The 21,789-nt window shown below is 42.2% G+C and overlaps 1 protein-coding gene across 5 annotated transcripts in view; it reads left to right on the forward strand.

Annotated features, from left to right (window-relative positions):
* The window catches only part of CNOT1 (CCR4-NOT transcription complex subunit 1), a 160,559-nt gene that overhangs the window by 37,650 nt on the left and 101,120 nt on the right, over positions 1 to 21,789 (forward strand). For all 5 annotated transcript variants that reach the window (XM_083370494.1, XM_083370496.1, XM_083370498.1 and 2 more), the window contains exons 7-10: positions 216 to 419; positions 4,365 to 4,533; positions 6,084 to 6,210; positions 9,478 to 9,588. In XM_083370494.1, coding sequence (XP_083226620.1) covers positions 216 to 419; positions 4,365 to 4,533; positions 6,084 to 6,210; positions 9,478 to 9,588 — 611 coding nt within the window. The remainder of the gene's footprint in view (positions 1 to 215; positions 420 to 4,364; positions 4,534 to 6,083; positions 6,211 to 9,477; positions 9,589 to 21,789) is intronic.

A 21,789-nucleotide genomic window follows, 5' to 3' on the forward strand; every position in this document is an offset into this window, starting at 1 on the left:
TTGAACAAAAAATTCCGTTGTCTAAAAAAAAATTCTGAACTTCCGGCAATTTGTGTTCGTAGGCAGAGTCACGCTGAATAATTCTGTGATATGGAGTTCTTTTGTGAGATAACCTGAACAATGCACATGTGTTCCTTTTAAATCACAAGAAAAGAAATGTCCGTATTCCTAAAGCAATTCTGTTAATTGCTGTCTGTCTTTTTTTTCCTTCCAAGCTGCTCAGTTTATTAAACAGAAACTTCCTGATCTTCTGCGCTCATATATTGACGCAGACGTCAGTGGCAATCAAGAAGGTGGCTTTCAAGATATTGCAATAGAAGTCTTGCACCTCCTTCTTTCCCATCTTCTTTTTGGGCAGAAGGGAGCCTTTGGGGTTGGACAGGAACAAATTGACGCTTTCCTCAAAACATTGCGCAGAGGTAAGTTATGTGTCTTTTTGATGCCCACTTCTAAAGAGCTTTGCAGGAAGTAAATTATGTGGAGTTTTTGTATCCCCAAGATGGCATGATTGCACTTGTTGACATCTGCTAGGGATCCATTTTGGTCTATCTTGATCTCTCAGTGGCTTCTGATACATCACATTATTGTCAACCCTACAAGGTAGACGAGACCAAGAAAGAAATAGTGTGTGATCTAACGCTATTTTATGGTAACAGAACCTTGCACATCTGAATATGCTTTCCGTCCTTTTTTTAATCTTCCTATGAATTGGGAGGGTTGTAGGGGGGCCCTCCAAGTTGTTTGCATAAAACACTGTCCTGGGATGAAGCCTTTTTTTATCTGATCACTTCCTTGGCAGTGGATCTCTCAGTCCTTCAGGTCATCCTCTATCTCACTGCAGTATTCTTCTAGACTGGATGTGCAGATTAGGAATGGGAGACACAATGCTGTGGTAGTTTTCCTTTCCCCAGGGTCAGTTCAGTGGGGGCACTGCACTGTATTTCCATTGTCTACAGATTAGGAGGCACCAGATGGAGGAGGCCAGTCTGACTCAGACAAAACTGACTGGTTGTGGGTTTTGAGGCTCCCAAGTCCAGAGACTTTCCATCTTTAGCTCTGAATGGGGTTGCCCTCCCCCAGACAGAGCAGGTGCACAAGATAGGAGTCTTCTAGGACTCACGGCTCCTACTCAAAAATTAGGTCTTCAGAAAAGTCTTTGCACAGGTTATGTCCATTTCTGTATTTGGGGGGGTTTACTCAAAGTAATTTGTACCTTAGTCATATTTCAGTTGGATTACTATAATGTGTTCTATATAGCAGAAGTCTTCAACCTTGGCTAGGTTTGCAACTTGTGGACTTCAACTCACAGAATTCCTCAGCCAGCATGGTTGGGCGTTCTGGGAGTTGAAATCCAGAAGTCATAAAATTGCCAAGGTTGGAGACCCCTGCTATATGGGACTGCTCTTGAGAAGCATTTGGAATTTGCAACTGGCTCAGGTTGAGCAGTGTGGGCACTTTAAAGCATTTTGTGATACAGCCATGTACCCCTCTGTCTCACAAACTGCCCTGGCCTTCAGAGCTGGTAGAACTTGTAAAAGCCTTCTTAGCAGAGAACCAGGCTCCTTGCAGTGTGCTGAACAGAACAGAACATATCCAGCCCCCTGCTTAAGCAGGAGACCCTGTACCATCTCAGACAAGTGACTGTCTAGCCTCTTTTTAAAAATCTCCAGTGATGGAGCGCCCATGATTTCTGGGGGCAAGCTATTCCACTGGTTAATTGTCCTCACCGTCCTCACTATAAACATTTTGGTCAAAGATTTATGGTGTTAGACCAGCAGCTCCCAACCTTTTCTATACCCCACAGCCCTAGAATGCTTCTGATATATTCTTGCACCCCTTACAAAAGTTCAAAATAACAAATTATACATATACACTATAATTTTGAAACTTCTAAACATCTCTTTTCGTACCCCCTGGAATATCATCTCGCACCCCTGTTGGGGAAACCCTGTTTTAGCAGACAAAAATGGATTTAGTTATGTATGTGAAACATTTATCATGGACTTCTCAAGTCCAAGAAGAGGAAGGAACATTCCTAATATTATTCTTGAACCAGACTCCTGGACATGGGCATAATGAGTGGCTGCTAAATGAGGACTACCTGTGGCAAACATACCTGATCTGCTCGCCCAATGATAGAAATAGATAACAAAGGAATTTCTGCAAGAGGCTTCATGTTTGTTTAGTTGACAGAAAATTGCTTCTGCTTTGGGCTTTTCTTCCTAAAATGAGTGACTGGATCTGTGCCTGAAGAGAATACAGGGTTCCCTACGCCTCCAGTTTTGCTAAGGAAACCCTTTATCAGATTTTGCTTTGAGAATGACAGTTTGTTCTCTAGAAAGACAGATAATGAGACAGTCTATGTCCATAGACTATGTAATACGGCCCCACATTCCATTTTTATGTGAAGGAGAAAGAGAAGGATTTACATGGTGCCCAACTCCCAACCACTCTGAGTGACTTATAATTGTTTAAAAAAGAGCATAGATTGCAGAGGAACAAAGAAACAAATGCGCGGGGGGGGGCTCATTCACTCTCACCAAAGGCCAAGAACCAGGTCTTGGAGCCCTTGTGAACTTCAGGCCCTGCTTCTGGGATCCCTCCAGATGGAACGGTTTAATACTGCACAATACATTTTTCATGTCTGTACCAATCCTTGTTTCAAGGCAGCAGATTAGACAACAACTTCCAGTTTCCCAGTTTTTTCCACTCCAAAGTGGACAGAGCTCCATTTGCAGACCAGTGAAGTCTGGGTATCATGACAGAAGATGCTTTTGAGGGGCAAAATATGCCTCCCCTCTACCAAACTAGCTTTCAGAATGAGAGTCAAAATAAGAAAATACAACATTTGGACGTTCATTCAGACAGTATTTTGTCACAATATCCTTTGGCAGAAATAATAGGCTCTAAACATGGCCTATAGAAGCTAAGAATGATATTCTTGCTTTTCATTTTTCCCCATTATGGATCTCTTCTACCTCAGAAATGTTCTCTTGTCTCTTTCATGTTTGAGATTTCTCCAGTAATATTCAAATCTGGGAACCATGAAGGCCCTTCTGAAATTCTCTTTCTTTTTTTCTTTTACTTCTTCATCATGATCAGATTGATATCATGTACTCTTGTACAAGCGTCCTGATATTTCTATAGCAGGTGGAAGATTGCTGTAATTACCATTAGAATTAGCTATTTTAATCTAACTGGATACTGAAAAGGCTTTTGATCTAGTTCAGAGTAAATTTTTGAAGTGTTTATATACTGATCCAAGTCATGTGAGATAGGCCGGGTAGAAACTTGATAAATAAATAAAATTAATATGGGTTTTATTCACTGGATTATTGTGGCATTGTTCAAGAATCTTCGAATTCACAATCTTCTGATTTCTACCCTGGTGTCTTCTGGCCTTAACCACTAGTTCAAACACTAGGTGCATTTATATTTGAAAGGGGTTACTATGTATATCTTAAGGAAAGTTATAATGTTGATTTCCTCTGGGTTCTTTATCCAAGTAGCCAAATCATTGTGAAATAATAATTGTGGTTGGTTTTTGATTTTGGCTTTTATCTACTAGACTTTAAACTTTTTCATCAGGTATTTATTTTAACATGTTTGTTTCTATGGAATGCGCTATGCTTTTGGTCTTGCTTAGAGAGCAAATTATCTAATTCCTTTGAACCCTTGGCAAATCATGGGATCATCATAACAAACTGTCGTATTTTTTTCAGCCTGTAGTCTTAAAACAAAATACCTTGGCCTGCAGTGGTCCTAAAAAAGAATTTAAGTTTGTCATTCTATCTCAGTCCTCATGTAGAACTACATTATTTTAATAAATTGTAACAATTTGGATGGTCTCTCTCTTTCTCTCTCTCTCTCTCTCTCTCTCTCTCTCTCTCTCTCTCTCTCTCTCTCTCTCTCTCTCTCTCACACACACACACACACACACACACACACACACACACAAACACACAAACTTTTTTCCTCTAAGAAAGTATGCACCTTTATGGTTTATCCTAAAGAGTTTTTTTAAAGGCCAATGTATTAGCCTGAGAAAGTCGGTGTGACTTCTGGCTCCTGTGTAGAAGAAGGTTGCTAACCCCTGTTTTAGCAAACTTAGAGGTGCCTGGAATACCAGGATCATTAAGAGAAAACAACAATTCAATATTACATGAAGTTAAAAAATGCAATGAAGAGTAACATTAGTAAATCCCAACCCTAACACATATAATGAAGAACTGGAATACCCAGTTTTGGACAATCAACAATTAATTGCTTAATAGCATGTTTTAGAATTGAAAATAGAAGTGATAATGGAAGTCTGTTTTTATGTATGTACCCATTGTGAATGCAAAACTTCTTTTCATCCCTAGATTTCCCCCAGGAACGTTGCCCTGTGGTGCTTGCACCACTCTTATACCCTGAAAAACGGGACATTCTAATGGATAGGATCCTGCCTGACTCTGGAGGGATAGCAAAAACCATGATGGAGAGTTCTCTTGCAGACTTCATGCAGGAAGTTGGCTATGGCTTTTGTACAAGGTATGTAGGGGACTGAATTATTCAAAGAATTTTTCAAAATAAAAGAAAGGTTATTTAGATCTTGGGAGTTACAGCATAGACATTGTAGTAGACTGACAAAATTGCACAATATTGATGTGAAATTAAATATAGAATTTAATGCTCTATCTAGAACGTCCATGTCATGGTGGTTTTTTTTTTGCTTAGTAATCTCAGCATTTGAGATTTGAGGAGGATACCTGGACCTTTCCCACCCAAGCCAAGAAGCAACTGAATGCTCTATTTTCAAATAGTTATTTAAGCACTGCCCTGTGCTATTTAAATCTCAGAAGGTTGCTCCACATGTTTCATTCCCAAAATCTGATTGTGGTTTTCGTATTGGAGGCCAATGTTTACAAAAAAAGAAAGTGCTTAAAATGTTCCTTAAAGCAAGAGTCCACAAGTCCCCAGGGGATTGCAGAGTGAGGTGTCTGAAGCTCTGCCTGGATCCAAATAGACCATACCTTATTCTGAAGTTCACGTGAAGGTGGGGCAGAAATATTTATCTCTGGACACATAAAGTCTTGAGTAACTGATATATTTTGGGAAGGCCCTTTGGAAAGATATTATTCAAGCTTTTCCAAGCTTTTGAAGATTACTAGAGAGAAGGCCTGCTGTGGGTGTCTGTTGGTTATATCTCAGCACACGAGGACACCTTCATTAACAACCCATAGGATCAGGTGAGAATCTTGAAGGAGAGGTGTTTTTTCAGGTACGGTGGCCTAGTGTTGTAGAAGGACTAGCAGAGCCAGAGGGAAAGGTAAAAAGAGAGATCACGTTAGAATCACTACCTAGCCACAAGTGAATTGCAGTGGTACCTTGGTACTCATTGCTAATTTGTTCCAGGAGTAATTAGTACTAAAAATGAATAGTAAGCAAACTACTTGACTTACCATGTGACCCTTTATTTCGGCTGGAAGGAGTAGAATCATGAGGCAACTGACGCTAGCAGGTTATACTTTGTGCATCAAGTTCAGGAGAAAGATTAGTATTGGGAACAAGATTTTTGCTTCAAATTGCATTGAGTATTGAAGTGGACAAGTTTCGAAGCAATCGAGTACCAGTGAATGACTGTAAGTCCAGCTCCCCTTGACTACTGTTGATTCGTATCTAACTTTAACCAGGTGCTGGTCATTAGTTGAGAAGATTCCTGTGCAGAAGCTTTTAGCAATAAGCCAGTTAAATTTGTACCTGACGTGTATAGCCTTTTCATCTAATATAGATGAAGTCAGTTAATATTCTCCAGGGTTTGGAAGGGGGGAGCTAAAAGAGAGTCCAACATGTAAGCTTAGCTTCTTGGATACTTTTACATAGCTTGCCTACATTATAGTCTTCTGGCATTAAGTGAAAATCTTTTGTTTTCAAAGAATTTTAGAACTATTTTTATTTCTGAGATCTTCACATTATTATGCATTTGCTGCTTGTATAAGCCTTCATTGTTGTCTTAGAGTTACTTAATATGTAAGAAGAGAGCTTGGTTAATTGAGCAATGTAATAATTTTAATAAAACAAACATTATCCTCCATACTTAGTGTGGAAGAATGTCGCAGTATCATCACACAGTTTGGTGTTGGGGAAGTTACAGCTGCCCAGGTTGCCAGGGTTTTGGGAATGATGGCTCGAACACACTCTGGATTGACAGATGGCATTCCATTACAGGTCAGTACAAGCTTTAGCACTGTCAAAAATCAGTTGTTATTGTTGTTTTTGCTGGAGAATACACCACTTCTTTGATAACACAATCTGTTGTGGTCTCTATTGAAAGTCCACACCAGACATTTTTCAGAAAGCAAATTGGTGAGGTTGTTCCTTGTACCCAAAGACGGTACTATACTGGCTAATCATTACCTTTGTTTCTGAGTAGGTGAGCTGACCATTGAATAAATCCCTAAACTGTGGTCATCTGCCTTATTTATTTTCTATCTAGGAGCTCTATTGAATTTAGGAGGGTCCTTGGAAATAAGGATGGTTCTGGTGTCTGGCTGGTTCTGTTTTACCTTGTTTAAAATGAAAAGGGATACAGTAGTCTTCATTTAGTGGCAATTTGCAGTTACAACAGTGATGAAAAAGAAACTTTATAACCAGTCCTTGCATATAAAACCTTCACAGGTCTGTAAAGCAAAGGAAAGCTGAAGTAAGTTCAAAAGCACAACCACCATTTCACTTAGTGACTGCTTTGTTTAACAACTGTGTTGCCAGTCCACTTTTGATCACAAAACAAGGACTGCCTGTATTTAAGAAATAAATGGGATAGGGGTTTTGGTAGGCACTATGCAAAGTGTCCCTGGGTGTGAGACTACATAACTACCCATTCCTCTGTTCCTCAGCGAAATAAAGAATTACAATTTTAATAGACTTCAAAGTGAGCAAGTAGGGAGCTGACATTTTCTTTTTAGAGACTGCCCTTTAAAATCATCTGTGGTTTGTGCTTAACTTACTGATTATTTATTTATTTTAATCCCATTTATATCCCGCCCTTCTCCGAAGACTCAGGGCGGCTTACACTCTAAGCACAAATCAATGTGCTTAGCAATAGCCTTCATTCTATATGCCTGCTTATTAGGGCTTTCGCCCCCCCCCCCCAAGCGGCATTATTACAAAGTCAGCTTATTGCCCCCAACAATCTGGGTCCTCATTTTACCTACCTCGGAAGGATGGAAGGCTGAGTCAACCTTGAGCCTGGTGGGATGCGAACCTGCACTAATTGCAGGCAGCTGGTGTTACTTAAGGAGGCATTAGCCCACTGCTCCACCAAGGCTCTAAGTCTGTCTTGTGGACATAAAAGAAGCAGCTTGTTGAATCAGTGCTTGGAGTTCATGGCAGCTCCTTTTCCTGGCTCAGCAGTTGCTGCTGCTGCCATTAATGCAGGATGATTCAGCAACATGAAATGAAGGCAACCTTCCAGGCAGTAAGTGGTGTATTGTAGGGCAGAATACCAATCATGGACAGAGTTAGGCCTGGAAAGTACAAGGATACTTTTGCCTAGAAAGTTTATTAGCAGGCTAAGGAAGACTTACTAAAATCTGTGGCATGATTTTGGGGAGCACCTGCAGCCGGCGTCAACTTGGGCAGCCAGCGTCAACTTGGGGAGCACCTGCAGCCGGCGTCAACTTCCCTCCGCCCAGTACGCTCCCACAGAGAGGGCCTCCTCAGGGTGCCACCGGTCAAAGAATGCCGACTGGTGGCCCCTAGGGGGAGGGCGTTCTCTGTGGGTGCACCGGATTTATGGAACCATCTTCCGGTCGAGCTCCGGATGGCGCCCGATCTCCGCTCCTTCCGGCGCGATCTTAAAACCCATCTCTTTAAACAAGCTGGCCTGGCCTGATGGGACGGGGTGGGATTTTTATAAATGAACTTCAATTTTTAATCTGTTTTAATTTATTATGGGCATTGTTTAATCACGTTTTAATAATTTTTAATTTTTGTATCTAGTTTTTATGTATTGCCCTGTTCACCGCCCTGAGTCCTCCGGGAGAAGGGCGGTATATAAAATAAATAAATAAATAAAAAAATAAATAAATAAATAAATGATTTGTCAGGATAATAAATATAAAATGGCAAAAAAGGATAAAAAGTGAGTACTTTTGCTACCAAGCTTTTGTATGCTTTGAAGGCTACCACGAGGGAGCTGGGAGACTGCATCCATCTGCATGAGTTAAATATTTTACTTCATCCCCAGAATACCGTATTTTCTGGCGTATAAGACGGCTTTTTAACCCATGAAAACCTTCTCAAAAGTCGGGGGTTGTCTTATACGCCGGGTGTTAGGGTTAGGGGCGGTTTTATTGTCCGATGTTACAGGAAAAACCAGAGGCAACACCCCTCCACACATGCAGGCAACCTCGGCAGCTCATTGATAGGGGGGGAGGAAGGGAGAGAGAATCACAAAATTGCTGTCTGTTGTCGAGTCCTGCGGGCCGGACACTACGCAGGGGGTCTCGTTCCAAAAACAAGCCCTGCTTCACCTACTCACCCCCCCACACACACACACACTGCACACGGCTCGCTCCATGTCCCGGCGCTCCGACAAACAAGGGAGGAGGTCGCCTGTAATCAGCAAGCCCGACTATCAGCTGATTGCCGGTTCCTGGCTCTGCAAATCCGACGACCAGCTGCTTCACGGCGTTTGCATGTGCCTGCATTGCAGGGCTTTGCTGAGGACCCCGCAGGCACTCAGGAGGACAGCCCAGTCTGCCTTGCCGTACAGAGAGCCTGGGCACTACAAAACATGCTAGCTGTTCCATTGCCTGCCAACGGTCCTGTGCCGGGACTGCATGCTATAGCCTGCGCGCTGGAGGCAAGGGCCGGCTGTTTTCCATCGGTGTCAGATGGACCGGAGCCGGGGACTGCTGGAGGGCGGCCCTGGGACGTGTGGACGAGCCCGCTGGAGCCAGATACGGATGGGGGGGCAGTTGGTTGGAGAGGGATAGGCACACACTGGGAGCATGTTAGCGTTTTCACCTGGGTTGGGGTAGAGGGGCTTTGGAGAAGAGTCACCCAGGATACTAACAGCAGCAAGGTTTACAACGCTGAAGTTGTCGAGAGTCGGAAGCATGTGGAGGTTAAAGAAACGCAGGCAGGCTCCTGATGCCGGAAGTGTACTTTGTACATTGCTAAGCACATTGATTTGTGCTTTAGATTGTAAGCTGCCCTGAGTCTTTGGAGAAGGGCGGGATATAAATGGGATTTTTTTTAAAAAAATTGCGTCTTGGAGACAGGGAGGGCTGGGCAGGCAGGGAGGGAGACAGAGCTGACCCACCCAATCCTAGCAGACTTTGTATGCAGTGGGGTAGTCTTATACGGTGAGTATAGCCCAAACCCTATAATTTAACAGGAAAAGTAGGGGGTCGTCTTATACGCCGGAAAATACGGTACATTTACTCTCTAAAAACAGTATAAACATGCACCTATATGTTTAATTTGCAGTCTATTTCTGCCCCTGGAAGTGGAATTTGGAGTGATGGAAGAGATAAAAATGACGGAACACAGACTCATACATGGAATGTTGAAGTTCTGATTGATGTGCTTAAAGAACTGGTATGTTCATACAATGAATCCCAAATATGTATTTCTATAATTAAGAAGTTACTGCTCATATAATGACCACTGGGGTACTACTGTTGCAGCACAACCTACATGCTTTTTGTCATAATCAAAAAATATCCTGTGCCACACATGATGAAAGTTAGATGTATCTGTTTATAATATCAGAATATTGATCAAGGTACTTTTATGTGCAATCTCTTGATTATTAAGAGTAGACAGTAAAATTTAATTGAAAACACAGATAAAACATTTTTGCTCTACGTTTCCAATTTATTGAGGGCATTTATTGAGTTTATGCGAAGTGTAGGTTTAATTCAAAATCCATGATGTTTTGTCAATATAAAACCTTGAATGGATTACAGGTTTTATTATGAAGAAAAGTACTTACAGGTGAAACTCAAAAAATTAGAATGTCGTGCAAAAGTTCATTTATTTCAGTAATGCAACTTAAAAGGGGAAACTAATGTATGAGATAGACTCATTACATGCAAAGCAAGATAGTTCAAGCCGTGATTTGTCATAATTGTGACGATTATGGCGTACAGCTCGTGAAAACCCCAAATCCACAATCTTAGAATATTGTGAAAAGGTGCAATATTCTAGGCTCAAAGTGTCCCACTCTAATCAGCTAATTAAGCCATAACACCTGCAAAGGGTTCCTGAGCCTTTAAATGGTCTCTCAGTCTGGTTCAGTAGGAATCACAATCATGGGGAAGACTGCTGACCTGACAGTTGTGCAGAAAACCATCATTGACACCCTCCATAAGGAGGGAAAGCCTCAAAAGGTAATTGCAAAAGAAGTTGGATGTTCCCAAAGTGCTGTATCAAAGCACATTAATAGAAAGTTATATGGAAGGGGAAAGTGTGGAAGAAAAAGGTGCACAAGCAGCAGGGATGACCGCAGCCTGGAGAGGATTGTCAGGAAAAGGCCATTCAAAAGTGTTGGGGACTTTCACAAGGAGTGGACTGAGGCTGGAGTCAGTGCATCAAGAGCCACCACACAGAGATGGATCCTGGACATGGTCTTCAAATGTCGTATTCCTCTTGTCAAGCCGCTCCTGAACAACAAACAACGTCAGAAGCGTCTTACCTGGGCTAAAGAAAAACAGACCTGGTCTGTTGCTCAGTGGTCCAAAGTCCTCTTTTCTGATGGGAGCAACTTTTGCATCTCATTTGGAAACCAAGGACCCAGAGTCTGGAGGAAGAATGGAGAGGCACACACTGCAAGATGCTTGAAGTCCAGTGTGAAGTTTCCACAGTCTGTGTTGATTTGGGGAGCCATGTCATCTGCTGGTGTTGGTCCACTGTGCTTCATTAAGTGCAGGGTCAACGCAGCCGTCTACCAGGAGATTTTGGAGCACTTCATGCTTCCTTCCGCAGACGAGCTTTATGGGGATGCTGACTTCATTTTCCAGCAGGACTTGGCACCTGCCCACACTGCCAAAAGCACCAAAACCTGGTTCAATGACCGTGGGATTACTGTGCTTGATTGGCCAGCAAACTGGCCTGACCTGAACCCCATAGAGAATCTATGGGGCATTGCTAAGAGAAAGATGAGAGACATGAGACCGAACAATGCAGAAGAGCTGAAGGCCGCTATTGAAGTATCCTGGTCTTCCATAACACCTCAGCAGTGCCACAGGCTGATAGCTTCCATGCCACGCCGCATTGAGGCAGTAATTGCTGCAAAAGCGGCCCAAACCAAGTACTGAGTACATATGCATGCTTCTACTTGTCAGAGGTCCGATATTGTTCTATGTACACTCCTTGTTTTATTGATTGCATGTTATACTGTATTCTAATTTTCTGAGATTGTAGATTTGGGGTTTTCATGAGCTGTACGCCATAATCATCACAATTATGACAAATCACGGCTTGAACTATCTTGCTTTGCATGTAATGAGTCTCTCTCATATATTAGTTTCCCTTATTAAGTTGCATTACTGAAATAAAGGAACTTTTGCACGATATTCTAATTTTTCAAGTTTCACCTGTATGTAACTGAAGTTAAATATGCTTTTAACTTTAATTTAATGTAGTTATATTTTGCCGTTTCTCTAGTTAGAGATTTTTCCCCCCTAATCTTGTGTCACCATTCCCATTCTATATGATGTCTCAAGGATCAGAGAAGAGGGCACCAAGATGACACTTCCAGGTTCATTCAGGAACTGGTCGTGGTGATTTAAACTCATTCATGGTAGTCCAGCTCTTTGGAGTAATCCTGATGCTTTCCTTGGGTTGCTACTCATGTTCAGGCACTCAAAGTAAAGTTCCTTGTTCCTGCAGGCCCCCCACCTCCTTTTTCTGCCTTTGGTTACTGATGTTGGCAAATTTCTCCTCCCTTTAGCTTTCCTTGTTTGTGCTTTAGCCTTTCTTAGTATGCTAATATATCCCATTTTTCATTTCTTCTAGATCAGCAGTCCCCAAACTTTCCAGCTTGATAGCCCCACCCAGGGAGAGGGGGGAGGGTGTGAGTGGCAGGCGCACAGGTGCATACATATCTCCATTTATGTGAGTGAAGTTTGCACCCCCCACTCACTTGAATAGAGTTTTGCTCTTGAGCAGGGAGCGCTTGCACTTGCGTGCAAAGCTCCACTTAGACAAGCGGCGAAGCTCCATTCACGCGAGTGAATGACGGACAAAATCGCTCAGATCCGGGCCGGTCTGGACTCTGACTGGGCGGAGTCTGATGTGGAGGAATCGGACGGTCTTGAGCATGTTATCTGGACTGAGTTCGATCCTGTTTCCCCTGGTGATGTGGACAGAATCATGGGGAGGCTGAGCTCCACCACCTGTTTGTTGGATCCGTGCCGCTCCTGGCTGGTTTATGCGGCTCGGGAGGGGACACGAGGCTAGTTCCAGGCAGTAATAACTGCTTCTTTGAAGGAGGGTGTCTTCCCCGCCACCTTGAAGTGGCGGTGAGACCCCTCCTCAAAAAGCCTGCCCTGGACCCGGCTGTTTTAAATAACTATCATCCAGTCTCCAACCTTCGCTTTCTGGCGAAGGTTGTTGAGAGCGTGGTGGCGCATCAGCTTCCTCTGTTCCTGGATGAAACTGATTATCTGGACCCGTACCAATCGGGTTTCAGGCCCGGGCACAGCACGGAGATGGCATTGGTCGCGCTGGTGAATGATCTCTGGCGGGCTCGGGACAGGGGTTGCTCCTCTGTCCTAGTCCTATTAGATCTCTCAGCGGCTTTCGATACTATCCATGGTATCCTACTGCGGCATCTCGGGGTTGGGAGTGGGAGGCACCGTTTTACGGTGGTTCTCCTATCTCCTGGGCCGCTCGCAGTCGGTGTTGACGGGAGGGCAGAGATCCACCCCGAGGCCTCTCGTTTGTGGAGTTCCTCAGGGGTCGGTTCTCTTGCCCCTCCAACCACATTAATGTCTCCTGGATGCTCTGAACTGAACCTGTGCTGTTTTCAGTGATGTGTGCACTTCACATAGAGTGCTACTCATCCTTCCCTTCTGTCTGTTCTGTTCCTCTTGAACAGATTCTGCCCTCCCATAGGTTTCAGTAATGCCTGCTAAGCCAGTTTTCCCCAGTTATGAACTTGCTTCTTCTTCTCCATGCTTGTGTGTATTTGTATAGCAACATGGGGATCCTTGCCTCACCTGAGTGCCTCTGTATTCTGCAGACTCCTTCCAACCACAACCTATTCTCAGTGCTTGGCCTCATTCTGTTTTCTGGGCTATTTTCTCCTTCCTCCATAGCTTTTAGATTTATATTTTGCCTTTCAAACATATTCTTCCCAGTTTTGTGCAGTGCAGTCTGTCTTTTGCCTGGAGTCTGCTGTCTTATCAAAGAATCTAAAGTTTGCAATGCAAACGTTGGCTTCCAGTATATTTTTTGTTCTCCCTGAATCCAGTTCCTCCACTTTCCTTCCCAGCCCTTCATAGTCCCTTACAATGTCTGTCAAGTCCCTTTTTCAGGGACCCTGCCATTCTGGGAAAGCATACTTTGCCTACTTTCACTTTTGCTGAAACACTGTAGCTGCTTGGGAATTAGGGAGGGGGATCGTCTTTGGAGATGGAATGGACTTCTTCCCAGCCTGTTCCAGCCTGATACCAAGGTTGCTGTGCCCCGAAGATGAACTGTTATCTGTCCTGTGCTTTGGTGTTCTCAAAACAACCTTGCTGTGGGGACCAGGGTCTATGACAATTCGCCATGGTCAACTTGCCAGGACAGCTCATTGCTGGACAAAAGTTACACTAATAACAAAGAAATGGTGCAATAGAATCATTAAAGAAGGGATGCAAAAGGAAGGACAGAATGAAATGTGATCAACAAAAATTAAAATATTTTTTTATTTATTTTAAATAATTAAATGGAATTGTTAAATTACTGTATTCCACAGTGAGTTGTCCCATGGCAAGTTGGCTGTGGTGAGTTGTCCCGCAGCAACTTGGCCGTGGTAAATTGGCTGTGATGAGTTGGCCACAGCAAGTTGGCTGTGGCAAGTTGTCCTGTTCCCGGGGTCCATGCAAGGAATGTCAGCACAAGACAGTGACCAAGAGGAAGCTGAGAGCTGGGGGTAAGTCTCTGCAAAGGCAAACCCTGCAGCAGACCTCTCCAAATAGACCGGGGAGGCTGCCAGCCTGGGAGATTCATCGAAACTCAGGTGGTCCATTGGCGTTGGAAAGAAAGACAATTTGGAAGGAAGAACCAAAAAAGTGACTCTCAGCTGAGGCAGTCAATGATGTGAATGGCAAGCAGAGCTGGAGGGAGCTTGAGTACCACCACCGCGCTGGGGATTGCCAGAATTGCAGGCCCACAGAGGAGGAAGGTCCCACTGTTGTGGGGAGATTCGATGGGGACTCCCAGTAGCTGGGATTTTTCCTGGCCCACGTCCTAACTTACATGCAGGAGTACGGGCCAGATATCCTCACTGAAAGTGCCAAAGTAGCATTGGATTGCACAGCTACTCGCTGGATGGTGACCCTGAAAACACAAACGTTCCAGAACTGAGGAACTTCAGTCGTTTTATGACCGCGCTCTATCGTCGGTTTGAGTACCCACTTACTGATTGAAAAGGTAGAGGCAGCATTAGAATAGAATATCTTTTTTGTCATTGTGTAATTCACAATAAAATTAAGTGCTGTCCACAGTGCACACTATACACAAGTAAAAACCACAATAAGAACATACATTATATACACACATCCTTCACATTCTATTCACCATTGCACTGCCCCTAATATTGCACTTCAATGTTGCACTATACAGTAGTATTTAATATGGTTACAGCTCTGGAATAAAAACTATTTTTCGGACTTCCGGTGGCTGCGCGGCGCCGGAGACAGCGTTCCCGGGCTGCCCGCGGTTCAGCTGAATAATTTTCACCCGAAACAGCGCCGATCAGCTGTTCGGGTGAATTTGAAGCCCCCTCCTCGGGAGAAGAGGAGGGGGTGAGGCCCCAGGTAGGGGTCGAGTTCTCCGGGGCCGCCTGAGCTTGTAGCTTGGGCGGCTGAAGGATCGAACTCCCCCGTAGCCTGGGTTGCTCCCAGCTGGTCAGTGTCTCTGCTCCGGATTTCTTGGAGCAGAGCCAGGCGTTTGCGACCACCCCTGCCTGAAGGAAGGACTATGGAATAAAAGGAGCAGGCAGAGCGGTACAAGAGGAAAAGGTGAAGAGGATTATTATATTTTACTCTCGAGCTTGATGGACTTTTTAAACTTAAAGTGAAAGTGCGTCACAAGTGAAAGTAAAAGATGGCGGCTAAACCTCCTTCAAAAACTCTTCGGAGTGCTGGAACTTCTCCGGTGCAACAGACATCGTTGCAAGCCTTGCTTCCTCCTGCTGCATTGACATCGAAAGATTTAGAAGATGCCCTTGAAAAGCATGCCCAGGTAATTTTAGTAACATTGAGTGATAAACTGGCGAAAATGGAGGAGAGAATAGATGAGAGGATGGAAGAGAAATTTAGTGCGATGAGAGTAGACATTCTGTCTACAGTGGAAAGTGTGGCTGAATGTGTACAAGGCCTGGAAGAAAAAGTGGAAGATTTGACTCAAAAAAATGCTGTACTAGAAGTTAAGGTATTGGAGAATGAAGACAAAGCGGACAGAGAGTTAAGCCTTGTTCAGTTTTACCAGATGCAGTATGCTATTAGAATTAGGGGCTTAAAAGAAAATATTAAAGAAGATTTAAAGCAGCTGATTTCTGAAGCCCTGGAAGCAGTATTGGGTCAGCCAGCATCTGAAATAAAGGCATGTATGGATAAAGTTTTTCGTGTAAACTCATGGATTGCCAGACAGAGGAAGCTTCCCAGAGATGTGGTGGTTTATTTTACAAAAAGAGAAATTAGAGATGAAGTTATTCAAGCTGTCTATGATACTAAAGTAGTGGTTGCTGACCAAGAAGTTTTGGTTTTAAAGGAAATCCCTCCAAAGATCTTAAGGAGAAGAAAGGACTTTGCATTTTTGGTGCAGGAACTTAAACAACGTGACATAAGGTTCAGATGGGAGATTCCAGTAGGGCTGGTGGTAATGCATGAAGGTAAAAGATACCGTCTGGTAACTGTGGCACAGGCGCGTGAATTCTACAATAATATTTTAAAAGCAACCCCACTATCACTTCTGGAAGCAGCAAAGGGATCTGGAGAAGGGAAACCTCAAGAGGCTGAAGATGGACAGACAGAGGAGAATGGTGTAGGAGTGGATCAAACTATAACTTTGTTGGCTGACGCTGGAGAGCAGAGGGTGACGCGTGCTGCTTTAAAAAGAGCAAAAGAAGTAAAAGAACAAGACCAGCAGAAGTTTTTGGAATCTTCAAAGCGCACTTACAGCGAGGCAGTGGGAGGAGCGCGGCCTAAAGACGGCAAGGCCATTGGTGAGGTGCTCCAAAAGCTTCGGGGCGATAAGAATGGTGACTAAATTTTTGACTTGGAATGTTAATGGATTGAACTCGCCTCAGAAGAGAAAGAAAGTTTTTTTATATTTAAAACAATTTAAGACTGATGTTATATGTTTGCAAGAAACGCATATTAGGGCTATGGACCAAAAGCTTTTATTGAACTCAAGACTGGGTACGCACTTTGTTGCCTCTGCAACGAATAAGAAAAATGGAGTGGTTGTTTATATTAAAAGTGCCATAACAGCGGACTTAATTGAAGCAGACAAGCATGGAAGATACGTAATGATAGACTTGTTGCTAGAAGGCAAAAAAACGCTTTTAGTTGGACTGTATGCCCCTAATCAACAACAACAACAGGCTGACTTTTTTAGTTTACTTCATACAAAGCTTACCCAGTTGGATTACAAATCGTTTATTTTTATGGGGGATTGGAATGGTGTAGTGGACGTGCAGATGGACAAGGCTGGCTTTTTTAAGCGTATTCCGTGTCATGCCAGATTGCCAAAGTCTTTTTTTGAAATGAAGGATGATTTGGAATTGTGAGATATTTGGCGTGACATACACCCGCATGGAAAGGATTATACTTTTTTTTTTCTGATAGACATCAATTTTTTTCTAGGATTGATTTTATTTTGTTGACTAATGATTTTTTTTCTAGGATTAAAAAGGTGAAGATTTGTGCAAGAGCTATTTCTGACCATAGCCCAGTATGGTTAGAGATTAATAAGGATAATAGAGAGCGGCGCTCGTGGCGCGTAAATGAGAATTTGTTTAGAAACCAGAAAAATGTTGAAGAGTGTAAACAGCGAATGAAGGATTTTTTTGAACTTAATATGAATAAGGATACCTCTATGGATATGGTCTGGGATGCTAGCAAGGCCTATATGAGAGGAGTGTTGATATATATGAACAATAAACATAGACGTACTTTGGAAGCTAGAAGGAAAGAATTGGAGAATGAAATTAAGGAAAAAGAGAATGCTTTGATTCTGAATCCATTGGATGTGAAGACTAAGGAGGCTATTAAGCTATTAAGAGGACAATTTGATAAATTAATGGCTGATCAAGTGGCAACCAATTTGAGGTTTGCCAGGCATAATACTTTTTGCAATGCTAATAAGCCAGGCAGATGGCTAGCTTATAGACTAAGGAAAAAGCAGAGGGCTTCTAACATAGACAAAATTGAACACAAGGGAAAAATGGTGTTTCAACAGGATTTTATTAAGAAAGCCTTTGTGGATTTTTATTCTAAATTATATGCTAAGGAGAAGATTAATGAAAAAGACATTGATGAATATTTGGAGAATGCTAGCATCCCGGTGCTTACACAAGTACAAAAAGAGGAGATTAATCAACTGATTACAGAAGAAGAAATACTTACAGTAATTAAGGAACTGAAGGTAGATAAAGCGCCAGGTACAGATGGTTTGACGGCGGCCTACTACAAAAATTTACAATTAGAGATGGTTAAACCGTTAAAGGAACTGTTCCAGACAATCCAGCGAGGGGGAAAGGTGCCTCCATCTTGGAGAACTGCCTTTATCTCTTTGATTCCGAAGGAAGACCAAGATGTTACTCAAGTAAAAAACTATAGACCGATATCACTATTAAATACAGACTATAAGATATTTGCTAAGGTGTTGGCTAATAGATTGATGAGGGTTCTGCAACGGGTGATTCATGGGGATCAAACTGGGTTTATTAGTGGTAGGCAAATGAAAAATAACGTGAGGCATATAGTAGATGAGTTGGAATTTTTGGAAAGGAACAACCAGATCCCTGCGGCGCTAATTTTTTTAGACGCTGAAAAAACTTTTGATCAATTGAATTGGCAATTTTTGATGAAAGTTTTAGACAAAATGAATTTTGGGGATAAATTTTTGCAACCAATCAGGGCATTATATCAAAAACAAACAGCCCGAATAATAGTTAACAATAGTTTGACAGAAGTATGTAATATTGAGAAGGGCACAAGGCAAGGGTGTCTGTTATCGCCCTTGTTATTTGTGTTAACATTGGAGATATTATTGGTAAAAATACGAAATTCGGAAAGAATTAAGGGTATACAGATTAGAGATCAGGATTATAGATTGAGAGCGTTCGCAGACGATCTGGTTGTTACAGTGACCCAGCCGGAGAACTCTGTTGTGGACCTGATGGAGATAATAATGCAATATGGGAAGGTTTCTGGATTTAAAGTTAATGTACAGAAAACTAAAATTTTGGCTAAAAACATGACAGCATCGCAAAAGGCCCTTTTTAGAAGGGTTAACTGGATTTGAGATTGTCAAAAGGGTTAAATATTTGGGGGTGTTTTTGTCGCCCTCTAATACAAAATTATATAAAAATAACTATGAAAAATTATGGGGAAAAATCCAAAAAGAAATGGAGAGTTGGGAAAAACTGCAATTGTCTTTGTTGGGGCGAATAGCAGCAGTAAAAATGAATGTCCTGCCTAAATTTTTATTTTTATTTCAAATGATACCGGTTCTTAAGAAAGATTCCAATTTGGAGGAATGGCAGAGAGGTATCAATAAATTTGTTTGGGCAGGGAAAAGGCCACGAGTTAAACTTAAGATTATGCAGGATACTCGTGAAAGAGGTGGTCTTAAAATGCCTAACTTTAAATTATATTATGAAGCTGCTGCGTTAGCAGGTATAAGTGATTGGATTAATTTGACACAACAGAGATTATTAAATCTTGAGGGCCACGACTTGCTGTTTGGCTGGCATGCATATTTGTTGTATGATAAGAAGGTAGATAATCTGTTTAGAGTGCATATTTTAAGACAGGCTTTGCTGAGAGTTTGGAAGAAGTACAGACATAAGTTAGATTGTAAGATACCATTGTGGGCAATTCCAAAACACGCAATAGAAAATATACATGCTGGTTTCAAACATGATGTGACTACGTACAAGGAGATTTTAAGCTTGGAAAGAAATGTTTGGTGTTTGAAGCCATATACTCTCTTGCGAGACGAGAAGATTGTTCAAAATTGGTTTCAATATACTCAGCTACGGGCCAGGTGGAAAGAAGATCAGAAAAATGGTTTTACAATGACTGATGAAAATCTGATGAAGCAAATTAGAAATCAGGGACCAGCACATATTAAACGGATATATCTTGCATTGATAGAGATTGATTCAGAAACAGAACTCGTTAAGGATTGTATGATAAAATGGGCCCAAAACATCCAGGAAGCTATTACAATGGACACGTGGGAAAAGATTTGGGTGAGGAACGTAAAATTTACACAAGCTCAAAACTTAAGAGAGAACTTTTATAAAATGTTTTATAGATGGCATTTAGATCCTAAAAAGCTTGCAAGTATGTATCCGAACTATCAGCCAAAATGCTGGAGATGTGGAGATGAAGATGCAACATATTTTCATGTATGGTGGACTTGTAAAAAGATCAAGGTTTTTTGGATAAAAATTTGGTGGAATATGCAGAAGATTTTTAAGCAAAGGATAAAGTTTTGTCCGCAACTCTTTTTGTTGGGAATAATTACGGATGCTACGGTTGTGGACACTAAGTTGATGTTAAATTTAATTACGGCAGCAAGACTTTTGATAGGTCAGTATTGGAAGAAAGAGGAACTGCCGACCATAGAAGAGTGGACTTTAAAGGTCTCCGACCTGGCAGAGATGGCGAAGATTTCGGCCTATTTGAAAGATCACTCGCAAGAACGTTATATTATGGAATGGAGAAAATGGATTGAGTTTGTCCAGAACAAGTATAGGGTTAAGAAGTTTCATGTAGCATTTGAATAAGTCTTCTTTCTTTTTTTCTTTTTCTATTTTAGTTTCTTTATATATATTTAATATTATTAAGGTTTGTCTTATCCTATATAAGCTAGAGAGTGACGGATTTTAGAGTTTATGGTTGTTAGTATATGGTTGTTTATGATTGTTTTTTTATATATATACCTTGTATTTAGCTCTGGGAAGTCGGGGGGGAGGGGGGGAGGGGGTAGAGGTAGGGGGGGAGGGAGGAGGGAGGGGGAGGGGGGATTCTTAAAGAAAAATTGTATGTTAAAACTTTTCAATAAAAAAAAACAATATTTTTCAGCCTATTTGTCTTTGTTTTTATTATCCTGTACCGTCTGCCAGATGGTAATAGTTCAAAAAAAGAATGTCCGGGATGAGATGAGTCTAAAAATACTTTGAGCTTTCCTAAGACTACGGGAACTGTACCGTTCGTCTGGGGACTGGGGGAGGAGAAGGCAGCCAATAATCCTTTGGGCTATGGTAATGACTCTCTGGAACACTTTCCTATTTGTTACTGTGCAGCTAGCAAATCACACACAAATGCAATAGGTTAGAATGCTCTCTATGGAGCAACAGTAGAAAAACCAGCAGTTTCTCATTCAGTTTTTGTTTCCTGAGAAGTCTCAAGAAATATAATCTCTGCTGGGCCTTCTTAACCAATGCTATAACATGAGCACTCCAGGTCAGGTCCTCCTTTATGGTAATATCCAGAAACCTAAAGCTGGCCACCCGCTCCAACAGTTTCTGCTGATGATCAGGGGCTGAATGTCTGATCTATTTCTCCTGTAATCTACTATAGCTCCTTGGTCTTAGTTGTGTTGAGAACCAAATTATTGTCTCTGCGCCACAAGAGCAACCGCCCCACCTCATCCTTGTAGGCAGGCTCATCCCCCTTGGAGATAAGCCCCACCACTGGTACAACAGATGTTGTATCATCTGCAAATTTAACAATAATATTGCTGGGATGAGTGGGGGTGCAGTCATAAGTGTAGAGGGTGTAAAGTAGGGGGCTCAAAACAGCCCTGTGGGGAGCCCATATTAAGAAAAAGGGCTGAAGAGATATAGTTGCCTAATCTAACCCTTTGAGAGAGGCCAGACAGGAAGTTCATAATCGAAAGGCAGATTGAATGTGAAAATCCAAGGTTGACAAGTTTAGACACCAGTGTGTATGGAAGAATTGTGTTAAATGCAGAGCTAAAATCCACAAAGTGCATCCTTACATAGGTCCCCCACTGCTCTAGATGAGTCAGAGCTGTATGGAGAGTGATGGCTATGGTGTCCTCTGTGGATCTTTTTGCTCTGTATGCAAACTGGTGACTGTCAAGTATGTATGGGAAGCACGACACGGTGTGGCTGAGGACCAGTTTTTCAAAACACTTCATGATAATAGTGGTGAGTACCACTAGTCTGTAATCACTTGTTAATGAAGGACTTCTTTGGTAATGGAACAGTGATGAAGGACTTCAGACAGGATGGAATAGTGGACTGAGATAGAGACTGATTAAAAAACTTGATAAAGACCCCAGCCAACTGGTCTGCTCAGAAATGCTGGCCAGAAATGCTGT

Source organism: Vipera ursinii (genome assembly GCF_947247035.1).
Source record: "Vipera ursinii genome assembly, chromosome: 10".
Lineage (NCBI taxonomy): Eukaryota > Metazoa > Chordata > Lepidosauria > Squamata > Viperidae > Vipera > Vipera ursinii.